Here is a 20567-nt window from a genome sequence, read left to right on the forward strand (position 1 = left end):
ATAACCACTCAATTCACAAACACACAAAACAAAAATGAAAAAATTGCAGAGACCCATTAAAATCCAACCCTATCAATTGTAATAAGTAAGCAAAAAACAAAAGGCAGATTCTTACAAAGGAACTTGAAATTTAGAGAGAGAAATACCCCTCTTCCCATGTCGGTTTTTATTTTTGTTCTAGAAGTAAGGCCAAAGAGGAAAAGATAAAAGTATCAAAGTTTCTAATTATCTATCTATCTAAGACATTTGAGACACCTACAATGATGAGAGACGACTATCTTGTTACCATGTGTTTATTGTAGCCATCTATGTTGGTAGGCTAAAATAATGTGTTATGGATACATGTAACATTGTGTTACACGGTAAAGTGCAATTTTTTGTTAGTGGACAAAATTACAAGTATAGATTCGCAATAATACTATGTTAAACAATAAGTATGTGTAATATATTCTATATAATCAACTATTGTGTTACAAACTACACCAATACTTTAATGGAAAAATACCTATGTCAAATTTATTTAAATTCATGGTAGACACGTTTAATTTCAAGCAGTCTCCATCGGAACCTCGTGACAGCCAGCTTTGAATGCTTATCTTTCGTTGAACCTCAGAGCCACTTTGTTGAAAGAACGTGCTAATTGAGGGAAAAACGTCGAACATGGACGGGAAATATCAGAAAACCTGGATTGGTGTCTTTCTTACGTTGCCTCTTTTAAATCATTGTCGCCCTTGAGTCTCTCCGACGGGCGCCAATCCCTCACACACTCTGCGCCGCCTATGGAGTCCATCTCCTTTGCATCGCAGCCGCGCGTGGCTCTGCGTCTTCCCGTGTGCGTCTCATCGTCTTCCACCGTTCTTTTTTGCAGAAATCTGAAAGAGCCTATAAAGAGGGACAGGTCGATAGCGGCCACCGTTGCCAGAGAGGCTGCGGAGGTCTCTCAGAAAGTCGGTGCTCACGTCGTTCCGAACAGTAAGACGGTGGAGAGTGTTCCGCTAAAGAGAGTTGCTTCCGAGTCGCTGAAGTACGAGAGTGGATACCTCGGTGCCATCTCGGATAGAACTGTAAACCCCAATCAAAATGACGCACTACCCAACGCCATGTCCTATCTCACCAACATTCTCTCTTCCAATGTATATGACGTTGCAAAAGTGTCTGACTTGGACTTTGCGCCCAAACTCTCCGAGCGGCTGGGAGTTCAAGTGTGGCTCAAGAGGGAGGATGACCAGAAGGTTAGTCGCTCTCTTCCCGTTTTTAGTCGTTCTTAACTGTAAGATTCTTGGCCTCTTTATGATACGAATGCTCATTTCTTTACGTGTGTGCGACTTCTCGTCTTGAAATCTAACATTTTCGTTGCATTGAACAATTGTGAAGGAAGAATCCCTCGGTCAAGATGTTTGCTGGTTTCTGTTTTCTATATATTTCGCGATGTGGTGGAAAGGAATCCCTTAGGGACAACAAGTAGTCAAATTTTGCGCGTGTGCTTTTGCTGGTAATGGCATTTCCGATTTGCGTCGTTGAAAGAGAAAGTGCAGACTTCAACATCCACCAGATAAATGAATCAAACACATTTAGATATTTGGAAATTTATATGAAGGGTCAGAGTAGAATGAACTCAGGCGCAAGGATATGCAGTTTTTCCATTTTGAAGTTTGGAGTGTAGGGTCTTTCAATGTGTAGGGCTAAGTCACGAATCTACTACATGATAAAACGGGTTCTTATAAAGCTTAAGCTGTGCCCTTCAGATCTCAAATTTCAGCTTCACACATATCTTTGAAACGTATGGACTGGTTATATGGCATTTCAGTTGTTTCTAGAATCATGAATGGGAAATGTATTAATTGCTTCATTCATTCAATGTGTAGGTTTTCTAGAACCATGATAGGGGAAATACTATAATTGTATTCGCTGATTCAATATGTAGGTCTTCTCCTTTAAGTTGCGGGGAGCATACAATATGATGGCTAAGCTGCCTAGGGACCAGTTGGACAAAGGAGTTGTTTGCTCATCGGCAGGAAATCATGCCCAAGGCGTAGCATTAGCAGCTCAAAAGCTAAATTGCAATGCTGTGATTGTTATGCCTGTGACAACACCAGAAATCAAGGTATTTTTGTCTGTAAACTGTATAAGTGTGAGTGATTCTTTTTTCTCCCAGTGCTTTTGTCTGATTGCCATTCTTTCATTCCTCAGTGGAAATCTGTTCAGAGATTAGGTGCAACAGTTAAACTTGTGGGTGATTCCTATGATGAAGCACAAGCATATGCAAAGAATCTCAGTGAGAAGGATGGTCTCATATTCATACCCCCTTTTGATCATCCAGACATCATTGCAGGCCAGGGCACCATCGGCATGGAAATTGTTCGTGAATTCAAAGATCCTTTACATGCTGTCTTTGTTCCTGTTGGTGGTGGTGGATTAATAGCAGGCATTGCTGCTTACATGAAGTGGGTTAGACCAGAGGTTGGTAAGGTCTTATTTATTTCTTTACATGACACAAAAATATTCTGAAATGGGATGTTAAATATGTTCATGAGATGCTCAAAACGACTGTTTGCCCCCCCTTATGATTCGATTGGGTAGGTGATAAATTTCTATTAAGCAAAACTCTGCTTGTTGGGGAACCAAAGAATGGCTGTTTTCACAGAGCAATTTTAGAATACAAATGCATGTTCCTGCAAAACTAGAGAATATGTGCCTTCCTACTCAAATCTCTTGTTTACTAGGTATAGATTCAAACTTTTTGTCCAGAAACATGACCAGTATCATAGTATCTTCAATCCATGTGGAAAGGAACTAAAATAATACCTTAGATATTTTCAATTCTTTAAGAAGCCACTCATATGATAAAAGCATTTACCATGTTAGCCTTTCTTGTAGGTAAAAATAATAGGTGTTGAGCCCTTTGATGCAAATGCAATGGCATTATCATTACACCACGGACAAAGAGTCATACTGGACCAGGTTGGAGGCTTTGCGGATGGTGTAGCAGTGAAAGTAGTTGGAGAAGAATGTTTTCGTTTGTGTAAAGATTTAGTAGATGGAGTTGTTCTAGTTAGTCGTGATGCTATTTGTGCATCGATAAAGGTAATCTACCTTTTTTAATTTTTATTATTTATTTATATATTTGTGTATTTTGTGAAGTGATTGTTTACTCTTTCATTTACTAAGCACAAAACAAGGGTTGGTGAATATAATTGACTTTCTGCTCGAAGCTTGAAGTTTTGCAAAATTTTCATGTTTATGCTACAGGACATGTTTGAGGAAACACGGAGTATTCTAGAGCCTGCTGGGGCTCTTGCTTTAGCGGGTGCAGAGGCCTACTGCAAATACTATGGTCTTAAAGATGAAGCTGTTGTAGCAATTACTAGTGGTGCAAATATGAATTTTGACAGGCTGAGGTTGGTTACAGAGCTCGCTGATGTTGGTAGGAATACAGAGGCTGTCCTTGCAACTTTCATGCCTGAGGAGCCTGGAAGTTTTAAAATTTTTGCTGAACAGGTATCAAGAAGCCTTATTCATCTGTCTTCTCAGTCAGAGCTATTATATTAATTTGTTATCAACCATCTATTGGCTTTTGCAAGGTGGGTGAAGTAAATATTACAGAGTTCAAGTATAGATACGATGCCAGTAAGAAAGGAGCAATAGTCATGTACAGGTAGGAGAAGATTCAATCTGTTAACTTATGAATTATCTACTCTTTCTATAAGAGAAAAAAACACAAGTTTTTCCCAAAATTATGTTGAAAAAAGATGTAAAATAAGAGAAGAAAGAAGAGAGAAAGGGAGAAGAGAAAGAGAGATTCGAGAACTAGAGTGCATTAAATGGTGCTCGAGTTCGAGTCTCTCTTCCTTTTATTTCACTTAAGTGACTTGAAGTCTAATTTCATAACTACCCCTTGAGACATAAACCTCTATAACTCACTAACCATACGTCCAAATAACATGAATCTGGACTAGACTTCTAGTGTAAAATAACTAAAATACCTTTACTTGATATTTGACACTCTCCCTCAAGATGAAGCATGTATGTTTAGAAGCCATAGCTTGTTACAAAATATCCCAAACTCATGTTTACCTAAAGCTTTGGTAAAGATATCAACAAGTTGGTCACCAAACTGTATAACAACTTCCTTCCTCATTATAGTATCTTAGATGAAGGGGAGTGAACCTCTATATTTTTCGGTCACTCATGGAACACCGGATTGCTTGCAATAAAGTAGCTGCCTGGTTTTCATGGTACATAGTAATGGATTCTACAACATATAGGTTCAACTCTTGGAGAATAGACTTAACCCACATTAGTGTACTTACAGTTTGTGCCATAGTTTTGTGCTCGACTTCTTCATTTGAACGGGTCACCACATTATGCTTTTCACTCCTCTAGCTATTAAATTTCCTCCTACAAATACACAATACCCAATAGTAAACTTTCTTTCTAGTTTAGATCCTACATAATTTGCATATGAGAAAACCTCTATCTGTAAATGACTATGAGGCTCAGACAACAATGCTTTTCCAAACGACTCTTTTAAGTATTTCAATATTTTCTAAGTAGCTTCCAAATGAACTTTACGTAGACATTCCGTGAACTGATTTACCACGCTTACCACAAGTGATATATGAAGACATGTAACCTTGATATAAATCAGCTTCCCTACCAACCTCTCATACATTGTTTTATCTTTGGGCTCACCACTGTTCGCATTATGAAGATCATTACCAACCTCCATCGATTTCTTTGCAAATTTAGCACTTTAACTAGCCATATTCCTATAGTATATCTGTAACATGCATCCTTTGCTTTAATACAATTCCAACCTTACTTTGAGTAACTTCTATGCCAAGGAAGTATTTCAATGAACCCAAATATTTGGTTTGTAAATGTTTAGCCAAATGCTCCTTCACTTCTTTAATTCCCCTTTTGTCACTTCCTAACAAAATGATATCATCAAGATACTCAAGCAATACTACAATTCCAAATGCTCTCTTCTTAACAAAAAGCGAGTGATCGCAATGACTATGACAAAAACCAAAAGGCTCTACTACCTGGTTGAGCTTATCAAGCCACGCTCTAGGCAGTGCTTGAGTCCCTAGATTACCTTTTTTAATCTGCTCACACTTCCCAGTCTCCCCTTGAGCAACATGCCCTAGAGGTTGCTCTAATATACACTTCTTCTAGATCCCATATAAGAAGGCAGTTTTGATACTCAGCTCAACGATTACCATCCTTGATTGACTACCAAACACAAGAATTCTAGCAGAGGTTAGTCTAACAACAAGCGAGAAGGTCTCAAACACATCTACACCATAAGTCTGAGTCTATCCCTTAGCCACTAGTCTGGCTTGATATTTTACAATACACACCCACCAACTTCTGACAACTGCAACATTAGAAGGTGGATTACATAATGTCCATGTACCTCTGTCATATAAAGACTCCATTTCAATAACCATAATTTGCTTTCATTGAGGAAATACCAGGGTCCCTTGCACTGAAGAAGGAATGACATGGGAAGACAAGGACATAGCAAATGTTTTGAATTGGTTAGAAAGAGAATCGAATGATACAAATGAGAAAGAGGATGTTTAGTGGACATATGGACACCTTTGCGAAGACAAATAGGAAGATCTAAGTCATTTACTTGATGAGTCGAAGATGAAGAGGATTTTGGTATAGGAGAGAAAGAGAGAGGATACTTTTGTTGGTGTCTTAAAGCTCTTCCATCGGCGATAAACCTGTAATTGTTTTGGTGTTGCAACATGGAGCCACTGGCTAGGAACATCCTCCATAGATCTAAGAGAAAAAATACTTATATCATCATGAGGCAGAATAGATACCTTGTCCGATATAGGAAAAAGGAGCATCCTCAAAGAACTTCACATCGGCATATGTAAATATTTTTCGTGGATGGACAATAACACTTATATCCCTTCTGTGTATGAGAATATCTAAGAAACACACATTTAATTGTTTGAGGAGAAAATTTATTAATAAAGGAGCCAAATACAGTTACAAAGCATGCACAATCAAAGGTACAAGGACAAAGAGAAAAAAATGTAGCCTTTGGATTCAGTATTTTGTTGGAAGACAGGGCCCAAACCCACACGAACAAGGAAGACTCACATATTGAAGTGTATTAGAAGATGGGCCCAGGCCCATAAGACCAAGGAAGACCCATAAATCCAAGAGAGATTGAAGACGGACTCAAGGCCCATTGATTAAGGAGAAAGCCCATAGGCCCACATACATTGATGGCAGGATGGTAAATAAAGGGTCATCTAATAGAGATGGCATTTGATGTAATTATGTTAAAGTTCCCGGGTTTAAACCATAAACCCTAAGTTTAGGGTATTATTTTAATATTTTGATTTCATAAATCTATAAATAGAGCTTCTGGGGGAGGGTAAGGAGAATCAAGTCCATAACCTCTTCTTCCTCCAGTTTTCTCCCAATGAGTCTCTCTCCTTTTTTCTCCATGAGCTAAATTCATGGAGTCCTAAAAATCAACATGGTATCAGAGCTTTGATTTTCAGGACTCACATCCATGGTTTTTTGGATTAAAAAAACCCATATTTTCTTTGTTCTACCGTTCCTTAGTTTTTTTCTCATCATCTTGCTATTAGTTTTTATTGATTCTTGATTCTTGGATTAGTTTTTTCCCGTCATCTTGTTAGTTTTGATTGGTTCTTTGACTAGTTTTTTTTTTTGCACTAGACCTCCTTTGTGTCTCGGTTGCCTTCCGTTGGAATCTCATCACCAGCGCTGCTCGTCTCTTGCCGTCTGATTGCCGTCCGAAGTTGTTCTTGCTAGGCTACAACTGGTTATATTTCCAGTAGATCGTATTACCATTACTTTACATTGCCAGCCAGATCGTGGTTTTTTTTCAGAAGCAAATGTTTCGGTTTGGTTTACTGTTTGGACATTTCATTAACGGCAGATACATATCTCTTTAAGAAGAATATTTTTTCGATTCTCGTTGCTGTTTCTGAAGTGTCGGCCTCTTTGCTGCTTAACAGCAGGTTTCAGAAATTTCTTGTTTGAAAAGTTTCCGTTTCTGTCTTCAAGATCTCTTTGCTGGATCGTTTTTCTGCCAATTGAAACCAAGCCCCACCAGTCTGCCGAGTTTTTTCTGCTGTCCCGTGTTGTTCGGTAGCCAGGGTCGCGGGGAGGAAGACGACCACTCTGTTCGGCGCCGTGCGTCTCTGGACTGTTTCCGTCGAGAGTCTGTCGGCGCCAAGAGAGAAAAAAAAAAAAAACAACTACTGTTGTCGATGGGTTGCCATTTAGTCGGGGGCCAAAGGTCACGTCGCCGTTGCCGAAGACGATGACACCATGAACGAGAAAACGACTGCTGCTGCGTTTTTTTCGTTGTTCTCTGTTTGGCACTTTTGCCGAAGAAGAAGTAACACCGGGCAGCGCAAAGGGAAGCCAAGTCGAAAACGAAGACTCCTTTGCCGCCTCTCTGAGAATTATTCACTCTGCTGGCACCGCCAAGCTTCCCGAGCACCAGCTATGTGTTGCTATTTTTCGGAAGTTGCCTTCGTCCCAGTGATGTCTCTTATTTCGGAAAGTTTTTGTTTCCGTCTCATCTTCAAGATCTCTCTGCTGGATTGCTGTTATTCGGAAACTTTCCTCCCGAAGAACTCTCTCTTTCCGTTCTATTCGGAAGTCGGGAAGAAGATGCACTGTAGAAATATTTCATGTTTCCTAAGTTAGGAAACATGAAATAATCAGCGCCTGTTCAGCGCGCCTGAGTCAACTCGGACCAGCAAGCCGAGTTCCCCGCCGACCAACTGCACCAGTCTACTGGGTCAACCCCGACCAACTCGGGTCACTTATTTTCTGCCACAGAATGCGTGCCCAAGATTTTGGCACGACTTGGTAAATTTTTTTCTCTGGCTGGATTATTATTTTTGAAAAATTGACAAATTATTCCTTGGTCAACATATTATTTGGTATAGATATGTGCATTGGATTATTTCATAGGTGATATTACAAGGATTATTTTGGGTCGTGTTAAGTGGGCCCAAGCCAAGCCCATTTAAGTTGCTGCTATTGTGTCTCTTTTGATGAGACAGTATTATTGAAGAAGAAGTGGCCTCATACCATTATTTATTGTCAACTCTGTCAAAAATATCAAATTTATTTGTGGTTGGGAGTCCATGACGGAGGAACTTATTTTTATATTTATTGTCAACCCCGTCAAAAATATCGTGGTTGGGAGTCCATGATGGAGGACCTTCATCCCCGTAAAAAATATCAAATTTTTGTGGTTGGAAGTCCATGACGGAGGAACTTCATCCCCTTAAAAATATCAAATTTTTGTGGTTGGAAGTCCATGACGGAGGAACTTATTGTTATATTTATGTTACTACCCTCCATTAATATCATATATTACTCTACTACTTGAGAGTCATTGTCCAGTGGAGGGACACGGTGGTGGAGGTGGGCACTTCAAATCAATGTCTTAGCGGTAGGAGTGATTTTTCTTACTGATATTATACCAGCTGGGCCTCATAAACGAGAGCACTAGCGTGAGGAGTGTTGGAAGATGAAGGCATATTATACAAGGAAGATTTTATACATCATTTGCAACAAGCTGGGAATTCATGGTGTTCTCTCACCCCCAGCTTGAGGGGGAGTATTGGAAGACAGGGCCCAAGCCCACACGACCAAGGAAGACTCACATATTGAAGTGTATTAGAAGATGGGCCTAGGCCCATAAGACCAAGGAAGACCCATGAATCCAAGAGAGATTGAAGACGGACTCAAGGCCCATAGATTAAGGAGAAGGTCCATAGGCCCACATACATTGATGGCAGGATGGTAAATAAAGGGTCATCTAATAGAGATGGCATTTGATGTAATTATGTAAAAGTTCTAAGGTTTAAACTCTAAACCCTAAGTTCAGGGGTATTATTGTAATATTTTGGTTTCATAAATCTATAAATAGAGCTTCAGGGGGAAGGTAAGGAGAATCAAGTCCATAACCTCTTCTTCCTCCAGTTTTCTCCCAATGAGTCTCTCTCCCTTTGTCTCCATGAGCTAAATTCATGGAGTCCTGAAAATCAACATATTTGGAGAGAAAATTTTCTCCATGTATCAATGAAGACATCCTGTTAATAAGAAAACATACAATAAGAATAACATAACCCCAATAAGTTTTGGGAAGTTGCATATGATATAACATTTTACACCGACCTCTAAAAGATGACAATTTTTTCTTTCTACTACTCCATTTTGTTGTGGAGTGAGCACACATGAAGATTGATAAATTATCCCATGATTCTAACAAAAACATCAAATTGCTAATTCATATATCAGTGCAAAAAATGCGAAGAGAGACGTCAAACTGGGTTTTTATTTCATTATAAAAGTTTTGAAATGCATAGAATACTTTTGACTTCTCCTATAGGAGATATACCCAAGTAGAATGATTAAGATCATTAATAAACAAACCCAAGTAGAATGATTAAGATCATTAATAAACAAACCCAAGTAGAATGATTAAGATCATTAATAAACAAAACAAAGTACTTATATCCAAAAACATTAGAACTGGACATGGTCTTCATACATCTAAATGTACTAATCTCAAATGGACTACTACTTTTTGTTTGACTAAAGGAAATGAAGCTCGATGATGCTTCCTAAGTTGACATGACTCGCACTAAACTATATACTAGACGATAGTTCTAGAAATAGCTAACCAACTTGTTGGAGAAGGATGTCATAATTGTAGATGCCATTGGAAAGGTGAAATTGCGGCATGGAAAACATACAGAGTTGGTTGTGATGAACCTTCTAAGTGATATAGTCCTCCTCTCTCATGTGCAAAACCAATCATTCTCTTCGTTGTGAGATCTGGAAATATATAATGGGTAGGATAGAATGACATTGAGCAATTCAAAATTTTGTAAGTTGACTAATTAACAATAAATAATAGGAAACTTAGGAACAAATAATCAAAATTTTAATGACAAGGATGGTTTAGGCTGAATTTCACCTACTTCATGAACTAAAGATACAAACCTATCAGTTGGAGTGACATGTTTAAAAGAAGAGGTATGAACTAAAATTTGTAAAAAAAGATGACATACCCGACATGTGTGTCGAACGACTTGAGTCAACAACCTAGGGAGAAACTGGACTCACATATAAGGCAGATGTACTTGAATTGGCAATAGTGGCTGTACGAAGTGTAGGTTGAGCTGTAGTTGTAGATGAGGAGGATAATGAAGCCAACTGAGCAATTGCGTTGAGTGATCTACTGGAGCTCATTAGGAGCACCAGGTACAAAACCAATTGCTTGACTAGTGGAGGTTCCATTGCTGTCTTGAACAGAAGAGTTGGGCCATGCTGGTTTATCAAACTTGTCTTAACACTTATTTGGAAAATGATTCGTCCATCCATCTGAAAAATGATTTGTGCGTGCATAGTGAACACACCTTTTATCACTTTAGCCATCACCGTGGCCTCTACCTCTACCAGAACTATCACGACCTTTGCCTCTACCACTTAATACCATGGCTCTTTACAGATTCTGGTCGCCCTTGAGTGTTAAGGGCAGCTGCATCAACTCCTTTAACTTCTTTGTTCTCTTTTGATGGAAATGCTGTCCCTATATGCATGACTCTATTAAATGCTTTGGAAAGCGATGGAACATCATCAAAAACAAGTAATTGGGCTCGGACTGCATCAAATTCTGGTCCTAAATCATCCAGAAACTTAGCTACTTGGATCTGCCTTTGTTGTTTCCGAAGCTCTTTTTCGTATGTGGTGAAAGAATGAAAAAATATCATTCTCCTGCAAAATGTTTTGCAACTCATTGTAGTAATTAGTTACTATTCTTTCACCTCTATTAAGGCTAAATAGTTTTGCATACAACTCGTAAACTCTAGATTGATTTTTTCCTACACATACTAAAATTCAAGTGAAATTCACATTTCTTCAGTTATTTCACAATTCATAATCTGACTCCTCAACTTAGAGTCCATATTATTGAGTAACTAGGTTTTGATTTGGCTGTCCTTTGCCTCCTAATTATCTGTAGTAGGGAGTGGTGGATCATCTTTAATATGTTTTGATTTCCCTTTAGCCTTAAGATAAATTCTTACTAACTTAGACCAATGGAGATAATTTTGAACATTTAACTTCTTTGTAGTGATCATAATGGTGCCCTTCCCTCCTAAACCCCGTAACTTTCTTGTGGAAGTGATTATCTCACCACAATCATTTATAGATAATAAAAGTAATCAACACAATCAAGATGTATAGTGAACACAACTCGATGCCTATGCAGGTAGTGAGGGCTTAGGGTTTAGGGTTTAGGGTTTTGAACCGATACACTTAATTCTATCATTAACATGTGAATCACCTTGAATAAGATCAACTTTAACCCTTAAAAAGCGAAATTCTCTAAAAAAGTAGGTTGACATCGGTCTTCCTGTAGATGAAGCAAGCTCCAGATACAGGGTTAGAACCCTGCACACCCATCAATTGGAAAAAAACCAAGGCACAACCCTTGTGGATGCTAATTAAGCATGAAACTGCTTAATTGGCAATACAAGCCATCAAAATGGCATAGAAATAAACTAGATAAATCTGACCTTGACTTTTGATCAGAAGTAATCCTGAAACCCCCTTTCCAGGAGAGTAAAGGTGTCAGAAAAGGAGAGAGAGTGTTGCACAGGTTCTCAATTAGAACCTTTTTGCTCTGATACCATGAAAAAAGATGTAAAATGAAAGAAGAGAGAAGAAAGAGAGGGAGAAGACAGACATAGGAGAATCAAAGTGTGTGGAATGGCAATGAATGGGGGACTGAGTTCATCCCCCTCTTCTTTTTGGTTCACTTAAGTGACTTGGAGTCTGATTACATAATTACCCTTTGAGAAGTAAAGCTCTATAACTCACTAACCATGCATCCAAATAACATGAAATCTGGACTATAGACTTCTCATACTAAACTAATCTTGCTGACACTATTACAGATTTATATAGAGAATGTAAAATGACTAAAATAACCCTATTTGATATTTAACATGTCTTTTCTATAGGCAGTGTGCTTATGGAGTTGGAGCAAGCAGTAGTTCACATTTTTCATTCTATTACTTGCAGTGTTGGTGTGCACACAGGAAAGGAATTGCGGGATATGGTGGAAAGGATGAAGCAATCCCAACTTCGGACTATTGATCTTACGAACAATGACTTGGCAAAAGATCATCTACGACATCTAGTAATTCTCTTAACTTAGTTGGATGCCTTAGTTGCTATACAACTTTTCAAAGGGCTTGGTGATAATATTGATAGCTGTCTAGTTTTACCCTTATAATACTTTTTTTCCTTTTCTTAGTCTTCAAATGATGATAAAATGCTAAGGTCACAGTGCATGCTCTAGAAAGAATTCTTATGTATCTTACTTGCCCCTTCTTTAATAGCCCAAGAGTGGTGCCCCCTAGTATCCTTTCTTGTTTAAGAAAATTTCTTAGGAAGAAATAGGAAAAAGGATAGTATTTATCACATGGCTTCACTATGTATGTGAGAAGATTTTCTCACGAGTTATGAGGTGGATGTCAACCATGTGTAAAACATGCCTAAACTAGGCAAACCCTTACCTATGCTAATGTTTCTCTCTAGAGTCCTCTTTTTGAATGTTGATTGTTGCCTTCATTGTTTGTAGACTTGTTGACTTTCTGCCACATCATCGCCCAAGTTGTCTTTGTTTTCAAATCTCTTAGGAAGAGGCTTACACGGACCATGCGTAGGCTGCATTGTGCAGCTTTTATGTACTGTTTCTTTAAGATGATGCATTATACTTGAGAAACTGATGAGTTTTTAGGAACTGGGGATAAATGATACAAGAAAAGGGTGAAGACAAGCCTTAAGCCTTATTAAATAAGAGGAACGAGATGCCTGCAGCAAAACACTAATGGGGTACACCTTTGGCTATGTAATACCGCCAAAGTTACTGAAACAAAGTTGAGGAACAAAGGTTGGTGCATGAGTAACCCAGCAACCAGCTTCTCAACTCTAAGGAATTCCTGGTTTTCAAGTTCCAAGAGAGGATATTTAAAAAAAAGTTTCAAGAGAGGAACTTGAATTTTCATGTGCTGTTTTGTCACTAGTAGTAGCTAATATGAGAGAAAAACTCTCTAAGAAACTATTCTCAGCAAAATAAAGAGAAGCAATGGTGCTCCAGCAACCGAAAGAAATATTGTGTACTAATTTCAGAACTTGTCCAAACTTACAGCAAATTCACCTATTTATAGACTCTAAAACATCTATAGACTGGCTGAAATAAGTAAAGTCACCAAAATAGAACTTTCATAAGACTATACCTTCCTGTGCAATTGAATAATCATATACTAAATTGAAATCCACATGTTGGAAAAGAATTCCAGTAATTAACTTAAATAGGAACTACCAACAATGAACACTTTATGACTTTCCTAAGTTGACTACTAATAAAAGTCACTACTAAGCAAACACTTTTCTAAATAAAACTTTCCTAATTGGGACTCATTAACAAACTATGAAAATAATAAAAGAGAAACTTGTTGACTTTCCTTTGGTAGAAAGTACTGAAACATAGTACACTCCAGAAAAGTGTCTTACCAGAAAAAGTAAGCAGTCTTTTCAGTTTTCCTCTTTCCTTTTCTGCGTCCTCATTTAATAAACCTTCAATGGTTTAGGATGACTTAGTTTGCCCTCATAGTTTTCAGCAATTTCTTCAACAATAGAGTTATGTTCTATGTCACTATGCCACTATGCATCTGTGCCATCAGAAACACATATTCAACCCTTAAATTGTTGTACCCGTAAGTGTATGTTGCCAATTGAGAACAAGTGGGACTCTAAAAATTAGAAGTAATCATCATATATGTGTGCCAGTGTCTAGGAAGGTAGAGATCACCCTCTGATCCCAGCTTAATATAGCAGAGTCCCTTGGCGATGAGAGGAGAAAAGAAATGCTGGAATAACTATGTATATATTATGGTTTAACATTTTTTTCAAATGAGTGTTTGTGGCTGGTCAGTTTTCTCAGACAACTAATCAATTCCTCTCCTTTGCCATGTTTCTTGTCATGCTACTGTCCCCTTGGATTGCTGTCCGGCTTGCTCTATGGACTGCTAAGATGACTAAGCAAAGTAGCAGCACGGCTAAGGAGAGTAAGTTATAATGGTAGCACTAGACCTAAAAGAGAGAAAGGACGAGCACTAGAAGGTTTTGAACTTGAACGAGGAGGAAGAAGATAAAGTTGTGGCTGTTGCAGGAAGCCAGGCTAGAGCAGACACAAAACAAAAAACAGAAACGAGGGTTGAACTTAGTTGTCCTCTATCTGAACTGTTTTCATTCATATTTAGACTCCAAATTTTAACATATAAAGTAAATTAACATAGACTCCTACTCTGACAAGCAACTAGAGAACTAGAGAACCTGTATCCCCTTCTCTTTTCTCCAAACCCTAACAATTTTGCCAATAATGATGAGACTACCCTTGATCCCTCTATTACATCTGAATTCCTTAAAAGAACCCTATTAACTTTCTAGAATTACATAAGAGTTCTATCATTGTAGCCCACCTAACTCAAACTCGATCTTGAGGTCCGGCTTCGGCTTTGAATGTGTCAGTCACTGTCCTCCACATCAGCTTCCTCTTTGTCATCACCAATATAGAGCTTGAATATTACAACGGTGACTGGAAAGAAATTTTCGGCTTTGAATGACCGCTTGTGCCAGCCACTGTCCTCAACATCAGCTTCCTCTTAGTCATCATCAATATAGAGCTTGAATTTGTTACTATGGTGACTGGAAAGAAATTTTCATCTCAATTAAAACATAATTCTTGGGAACAGTGGAAATCCATCTCTGCTTTGATCAGCCACTTCAATGGTCTTCAATTGTCAGTGCCAGGGCAGACCCCACTGGGTGCAGCTATTGCCAATCGCTGGTTCTTGGGATTTTGGTGTTTTTGTTCTTGCATTTTTGCAAGCTTTAAGGCTTTTGTGAGGCTAGTTGATTGGAACATTTGGGCATCATCCCCAATTTCTAGCTTCAAGCCTCTAATAAAGCATCTGTGAGGGCCTTCTCACTCTAATGCACATGGTGAGCTAGTTTTTCAAAATCGACTTCGTAGGAATGGTTTGAACTGGTCTGATGCAACTTGGTAGTGCCCCATGAAAATTCTGATATGCAGTATGTTCAAAGCAGACGCACATGTTAGTGAGGGCTGTGTCCTGGTATGACATTGAAACTATGTGAGAGCCTCCCCTTCAAAGTCGAAAGAGGCCAATTGTACTTTTTCATCTTCAGCACTCATTTGGTATGTGAAAAACTGAGGTGCTTCGGAAGTCCAGTCGGCCAGGTCTTCATCGGCCTTGTACTTAGGGAAGGTGGGGCCATAGGCTGCCTTGAAATGTAGAGCTTGTTTGCTTGATTGCCAAGGACAAAGCCTTCTCCTTGACAATAACAATTGGTTCGGCCTGAGGGGAAGGCTTAGAACCTAACGCCTGCTCTGACTATTGTTTCTTACCTATTATACCCTATTGGAGGAGCTGTGCCATAGTGGTTAGAATACGTTCCTTTGAGGCACGAGCTGTATTCTGCAACTCTAGGATTGGTGATTTATGCCTCTATACAGTCAGCATATGAAACTGTCCATTCTTTAGGTGACCCTGTCAAACGTTGCTATGATGGAGTCTTCACTAGATTGAATTTGAGCTTTAAAAGCCATTGAAGGTCATTCAGAGGAGCTGGGAAGGGAGAGAGAGTAGTGAGATGCCTGAAGCTTTCTAAAAATTTAAACTGCTAAACCTGGTCGATTCATGGAGCATCCATGCCAAATTTCTTTGCTTCTGAATGGAACCTGTTTGGAAACCAACGATAGCACTCAGCATAAGAGAAAGAAAGGACAATAACTAGAAGGGTTTGAGCTAGAATGAAGAGGAAGAAGAAAAAGTTTTGGACAAGGCTGGAATATGAGTAACCTAACCTCTATCTTCTCAACTCTAGGAATCCTGGTTTTCAATTTCTATGGGAAGGATTTGAATTTTCAGGTGGTTTTGTAACTAGCAGTAGCTAGCACAAGAGAAAAATCTACCAAGAAGCAGTTCTTAGCAAAAGAGAAGAGAAACAATGGTGTAACTAAAAGGAAAAAACTTATAATAATCATCAAAACTAATCTAACGTTACTGCAGATTTCCCATATTTATAGACTAAACCAACAATGAACTTACCAAATAAATTACATCATCAAAATATACTAGTAAACCTCCTAATTGCATTTGAATAGTGATTTACTGTAAAATACGTGAAACTTGAAGGTGGAGAGAGAGAAAGAGGAGAGAGAGTTGAGAGAAGCTCTGAATGAGCTGCGTTGGGGGTAGTGCACAACCCCAATGCTATTTATTAGGTTTAATTGGACAATTTACAAAAAAAATGTCCCTATATACATAAAATCACTTATTCCCTATAGCTCCTATTCTATTCTTTGTATGAATATAAAAATTTGCACGTAGACTAAATCAAACATGCTGAGTAAGATAGTATAGTAATTTTTTTTTTTTTTATTATGAAAGATAGTGTAGTAATATAAAATAACCGATCATGTAAAATGACCAAAATACCCTTGAGCTGATTTTCTCTCACTCCCCCTCAAGCTAGAGCATATATATCCATGAAGCCCCACTTGTCACAAAATGTCATGAATTAACTCTTCCCTAATACCTTGGTAAAAATATCTCCAAGTTGATCTGTCAATCGAACATACGGGGTGATCACTTCTTTTTTCATCACATCTCTAACAAAATGACAATCCACCTCTATGTGTTTTGTTCTTTCATGAAAAACTGGATTGCTAGCAATGAATATAACAACCTGGTTATCACAAAATATAGTTATGACTTCCTTCTCATGAAAGCTCAATTCCCTAGATACCAACCTCACCCACATGAGCTCATTAACAATATATGCCATAGCTTCTGCGTTGGATCTAGTCACCATATTTTGCTTTTTACTCTTCCAGTTGATTAAATTGCCTTCTAGGAAGACACAATAACCTGTAGTTGATTTTCTGTCTAACTTTTACCCGGCATAGTCTTTGCATTAGAAAAAACCTCAATTTTCAAGTGACCATTTTTTTCTAAAGAAGAGACCTTTTCTTGGGGCCCCTTTTAGATATCTCAAAATTCTCTGCGTTGCTTTTAGGTGGACCTTCTGTGGGTGTTCCATAAATTGACTTACTGCTCTCATTGCAAATGATATATCAAGGCATGTAACTATGACATATATAAGTTTCCCAACCAGATTCTTATATAGTGTTTTATGTTGGAAGATAACCCAAGTGGCATTAAGGTAATTAAGTGGCACAAAGGGTGTAATTACGTGCTCTTCTCATAAGGATGGCACAAGGGTGTAATTATGTAAGATGATGTATGTCTACTTATGCCTTTTCCTTTTGAAAACTTGTAGCCTTAATGGCATTGTAGTCATTGTAACATTCCTTTATAAGCTATAAATAGAGGTTCAAGGCAAGCATTATATCATTAAGTGTCCCCTCTTCTCTCAAATTCATCTCTAGCCTCTTTCTCTTTTCTCTCAAGCTCTCTTGAGCCCCATCTCTCTCTAGTCGTCTCTCTCTTTCTCTCTTTTATTCTTTCTTCCTCTCCTTTTTTCTCCTCTTCTTCTCCCTCTCCTCCTTCTCACCCTCTACTCGAGGACCTTATCATGGGATCCTAAATTCAATATGGTATCAGGGCATTGGGTTTAGGATCTCGACATTAAGGTGGTGATTAAGTAAGCTTTTATCAAGCTTCATTGTTGGTGAAGCAAGTCTCAGCAAGCAAGATAAGTGTCTTTTGTTTTTCTACTTTTCATGAGATGATTTTGATAACGTCTTGATCTCAACAAGAGGTTTACCGATTGTTTCTCCTTTGGATAAAAGATAAATGTTTCATCTTGTTAAAACATATGATTTCATGATATATAATCAAAGTAGAAGAGGATTAAATGGTGAGAAGAAGAAGGAGAGTTGTGGAGAGAATGTTTAGGAGGAAAAGAAGAAGAGTGACGAATTTGGAGAAGGAGAAAGAGGTTGGAGAATTAGGGTTGTTGACTTAGTCCAAACCCTCTCCCTTATGCTCTATTTATAAATAATAAAAGTACCAATATTACAATTATATCCTTCACCCTGGTAAGAATAAAGAAGAGACAAAAAACATAAACTAATTACATTAATGATACTCCAACATATTCATATCTTTCAACACTCCTCAAGCTGGGAGGTAATGGCAGTGTTCCTAGTTTGAAACAAATAAAATAGATGTAGTAATAATATCCTCCTCACGGTATCCCAAGGATGAGTATGAAACTGTACATAGTCTCAAAGGGTGGAAATGGGTGATAAAACATAAGTCAAAACCAACTTCAAATAATTTTAAACAAATATTATGGTGATAGCAATCACTAAAGTGGGTAATGCTTGTCATTTACAAGACGGCGATAAAAAACCCAAGGGTACCAATAAAAAGTCTCAATGGAGTTAAAAATACCCATATATAAAAAGGATAGTCTATTATAGGATTTGGTTTTCATGATGCTGGAGAATTTTGCAAGTGTATCTTTTTTTATTGCAGTACATTTGGCAATTTCTCATCCTCTAAGTTCACTATTTCTATGATTAACTTCTTTTTCAGTTTACTGTTTGTTTTTTTCTCGACAAGGATGAGGTGCAAGCGAGGCAATAAACTTTGTGCCATTTTTCAAGCATCAAAATACTTCTGTGAAAATACTCGTGTGGAAATAATAACGCTGGAAGGCCACTATGGTGGACATGTTGCTAACGGCTTTAATCAACAAAATTTAGAAGATGAAGAGTGGATTGCTTTCTGAAGTGGAGGAAATGGGCTTTTGATTTCACGATACTAAATTTGTGACTAATATTCTGAAGTATTTTCACAAGCTTGGTAAAGGGAAACTATAGGGATTCCCATGTCCACCTCTAAAACTTTCAAGAACTCGCAAGGCTTAAAACATCACTGGTGCTATATGATTGTCTCTTGAGGATTTTTGGAGTTTGCAAAATGGTGATGAATTATTGGTGCAATTCTCATTCACTGGTTTTTAATTTGCAGTTGGGCGGACGATCAGATGTTGAGAATGAGTGTCTTTGCAGATTTGTCTTCCCAGAAAGGCCCGGTACCTTGATGAAGTTTTTGAATATCTTCAGCCCACGTTGGAATATCAGTCTCTTCCACTACCGTGCCCAGGTATTATCTTGGAAGCCAACTTGTTCTTTTTCTCATCTGTTATGCTTTTCTACATTTTCTCTTTTCATCAATTGTCTGATATATATCTGATAGATACTTCTTGAGTTTGAGAGCCTGGACCCTTTTCACATGATTACAATGTGTGCTATGAATTCCCGCTACCTTGAGTTAGCAATGATGTTGTTCAACTCGTTATGATTGAAGTATTTTTCTCTTTCTATGGTAGGGTGATACTGGCGCAAATGTATTGGTGGGTATCCAAGTTCCTGCCTCTGAGATGGATGAGTTCCAAGAGCATGCACGTAACCTTGGATATGAATATGCCCTTGAGATGAATAATGAAGCTTTCCATCTTTTGATGCGTTGAGTAAGAAGTGGGTAATCGAATCATTATCGCAGACAGTAACGGAGTTGAACAGGTCTGTGGTGGCCTCTCTTGGTTTTGAAGCCATGTTCAGTATTGGCCTTGGCCTGGATCTTCTGAAGCATTGTAGTACATCCTTAGTTTATCGCCCTCGGTTTTTTTCTTCTGGTTTAACTCTTCATCTGGTGAAAATCTTGTCTTATTTTATTTTAGGTTTGAAACCTGTCTTCTAAATAATTTTGGTTGACAATTACTCAACCAAACCAAATAGCAAATAATTTATAATTAGTATATATATCTTTAAGAATTATTTTGTCAACTTTGTGAAATGGATTCTGGCATCGAATCATCAACTAATACCCTTTGGCATGATTCTGGTCATAAAATCGAGTTGTTTTTATCCTGAAGAATGAAGAAATGAGAGCCTGAGTCCTCATTGATTGCAAAAGCACGTTGGCTACGATCTACAGACATTTTTGAGAATGTTTCATAGGAATTCAAAAGATTTTTTACAGAGTTTTAAATGTTATTCTTCTCAACAAAATTGAGCCCAATTTATAATTGCTCCAATCTGTATAAAATGGATTACATATACCCAATCAGATCTACAGCATTCATAAAAGCCTATTCATAACAGTATTTGGATCAATTCTTTTATGGTTTTATGCAAATCATATGATTCCCAATCTAACATTTTATTTTTATACTTCATACATAAAAAAAAATTGATCAAGGAGAAAATTGTTTAAAATATATATATGCGACATCCAGTAAATAAATCGACTTGTTCAATTCATTAACAAGAGTGATTCTTCAGCTGACAATTGGAACAGATAATGAAATCGTCGATGGAACCAAAACTATAATACATTAAAAAAAGCTGCACATCCAGGTGATGAATACATCTCCCTCCAACCAGTACTACCATGGAGGCATCC

General features: G+C 38.0%; 2 protein-coding genes across 2 annotated transcripts in view; one reads left to right on the forward strand and one right to left on the reverse strand.

Annotated features, from left to right (window-relative positions):
* The first annotated feature begins 646 nt into the window (after positions 1–646).
* On the forward strand, positions 647–19938 carry LOC137937120 (threonine dehydratase 1 biosynthetic, chloroplastic-like). Its single transcript, XM_068782183.1, has 9 exons — positions 647–1232; positions 1925–2104; positions 2191–2460; positions 2878–3084; positions 3250–3498; positions 3582–3655; positions 12118–12235; positions 19131–19265; positions 19492–19938. The coding sequence occupies exons 1-9, from the start codon at positions 780–782 to the stop codon at positions 19630–19632; spliced, it is 1827 nt and encodes a 608-aa protein (XP_068638284.1). The 5' UTR covers positions 647–779; the 3' UTR covers positions 19633–19938.
* Positions 19939–19982: 44 nt separating this feature from the next.
* The window catches only part of LOC137936178 (TOM1-like protein 3), a 15526-nt gene continuing 14941 nt past the window's right edge, over positions 19983–20567 (reverse strand). The window contains exon 10 of the mRNA XM_068780742.1: positions 19983–20093. Coding sequence (XP_068636843.1) covers positions 19983–20093 — 111 coding nt within the window. The remainder of the gene's footprint in view (positions 20094–20567) is intronic.

Source organism: Aristolochia californica, unplaced genomic scaffold (assembly GCF_029961685.1).
Source record: "Aristolochia californica isolate CCGP_79_NKW_82.1479 unplaced genomic scaffold, dmAriCali1.0.hap1 SCAF_7, whole genome shotgun sequence".
Classification (NCBI taxonomy): Eukaryota; Viridiplantae; Streptophyta; class Magnoliopsida; order Piperales; family Aristolochiaceae; genus Aristolochia; species Aristolochia californica.

Coding starts and splice junctions, on each gene's coding strand:
- LOC137937120 (XM_068782183.1), top strand. CDS start 780: ATGGAGTCCATCTCCTTTGCATCGCAGCCGCGCGTGGCTCTGCGTCTT. Junction 2,461..2,877: donor TGAAGTGGGTTAGACCAGAG/GTTGGTAAGGTC, acceptor CCTTTCTTGTAG/GTAAAAATAATAGGTGTTGA. Junction 19,266..19,491: donor TCTTCCACTACCGTGCCCAG/GTATTATCTTGG, acceptor TTTCTATGGTAG/GGTGATACTGGCGCAAATGT.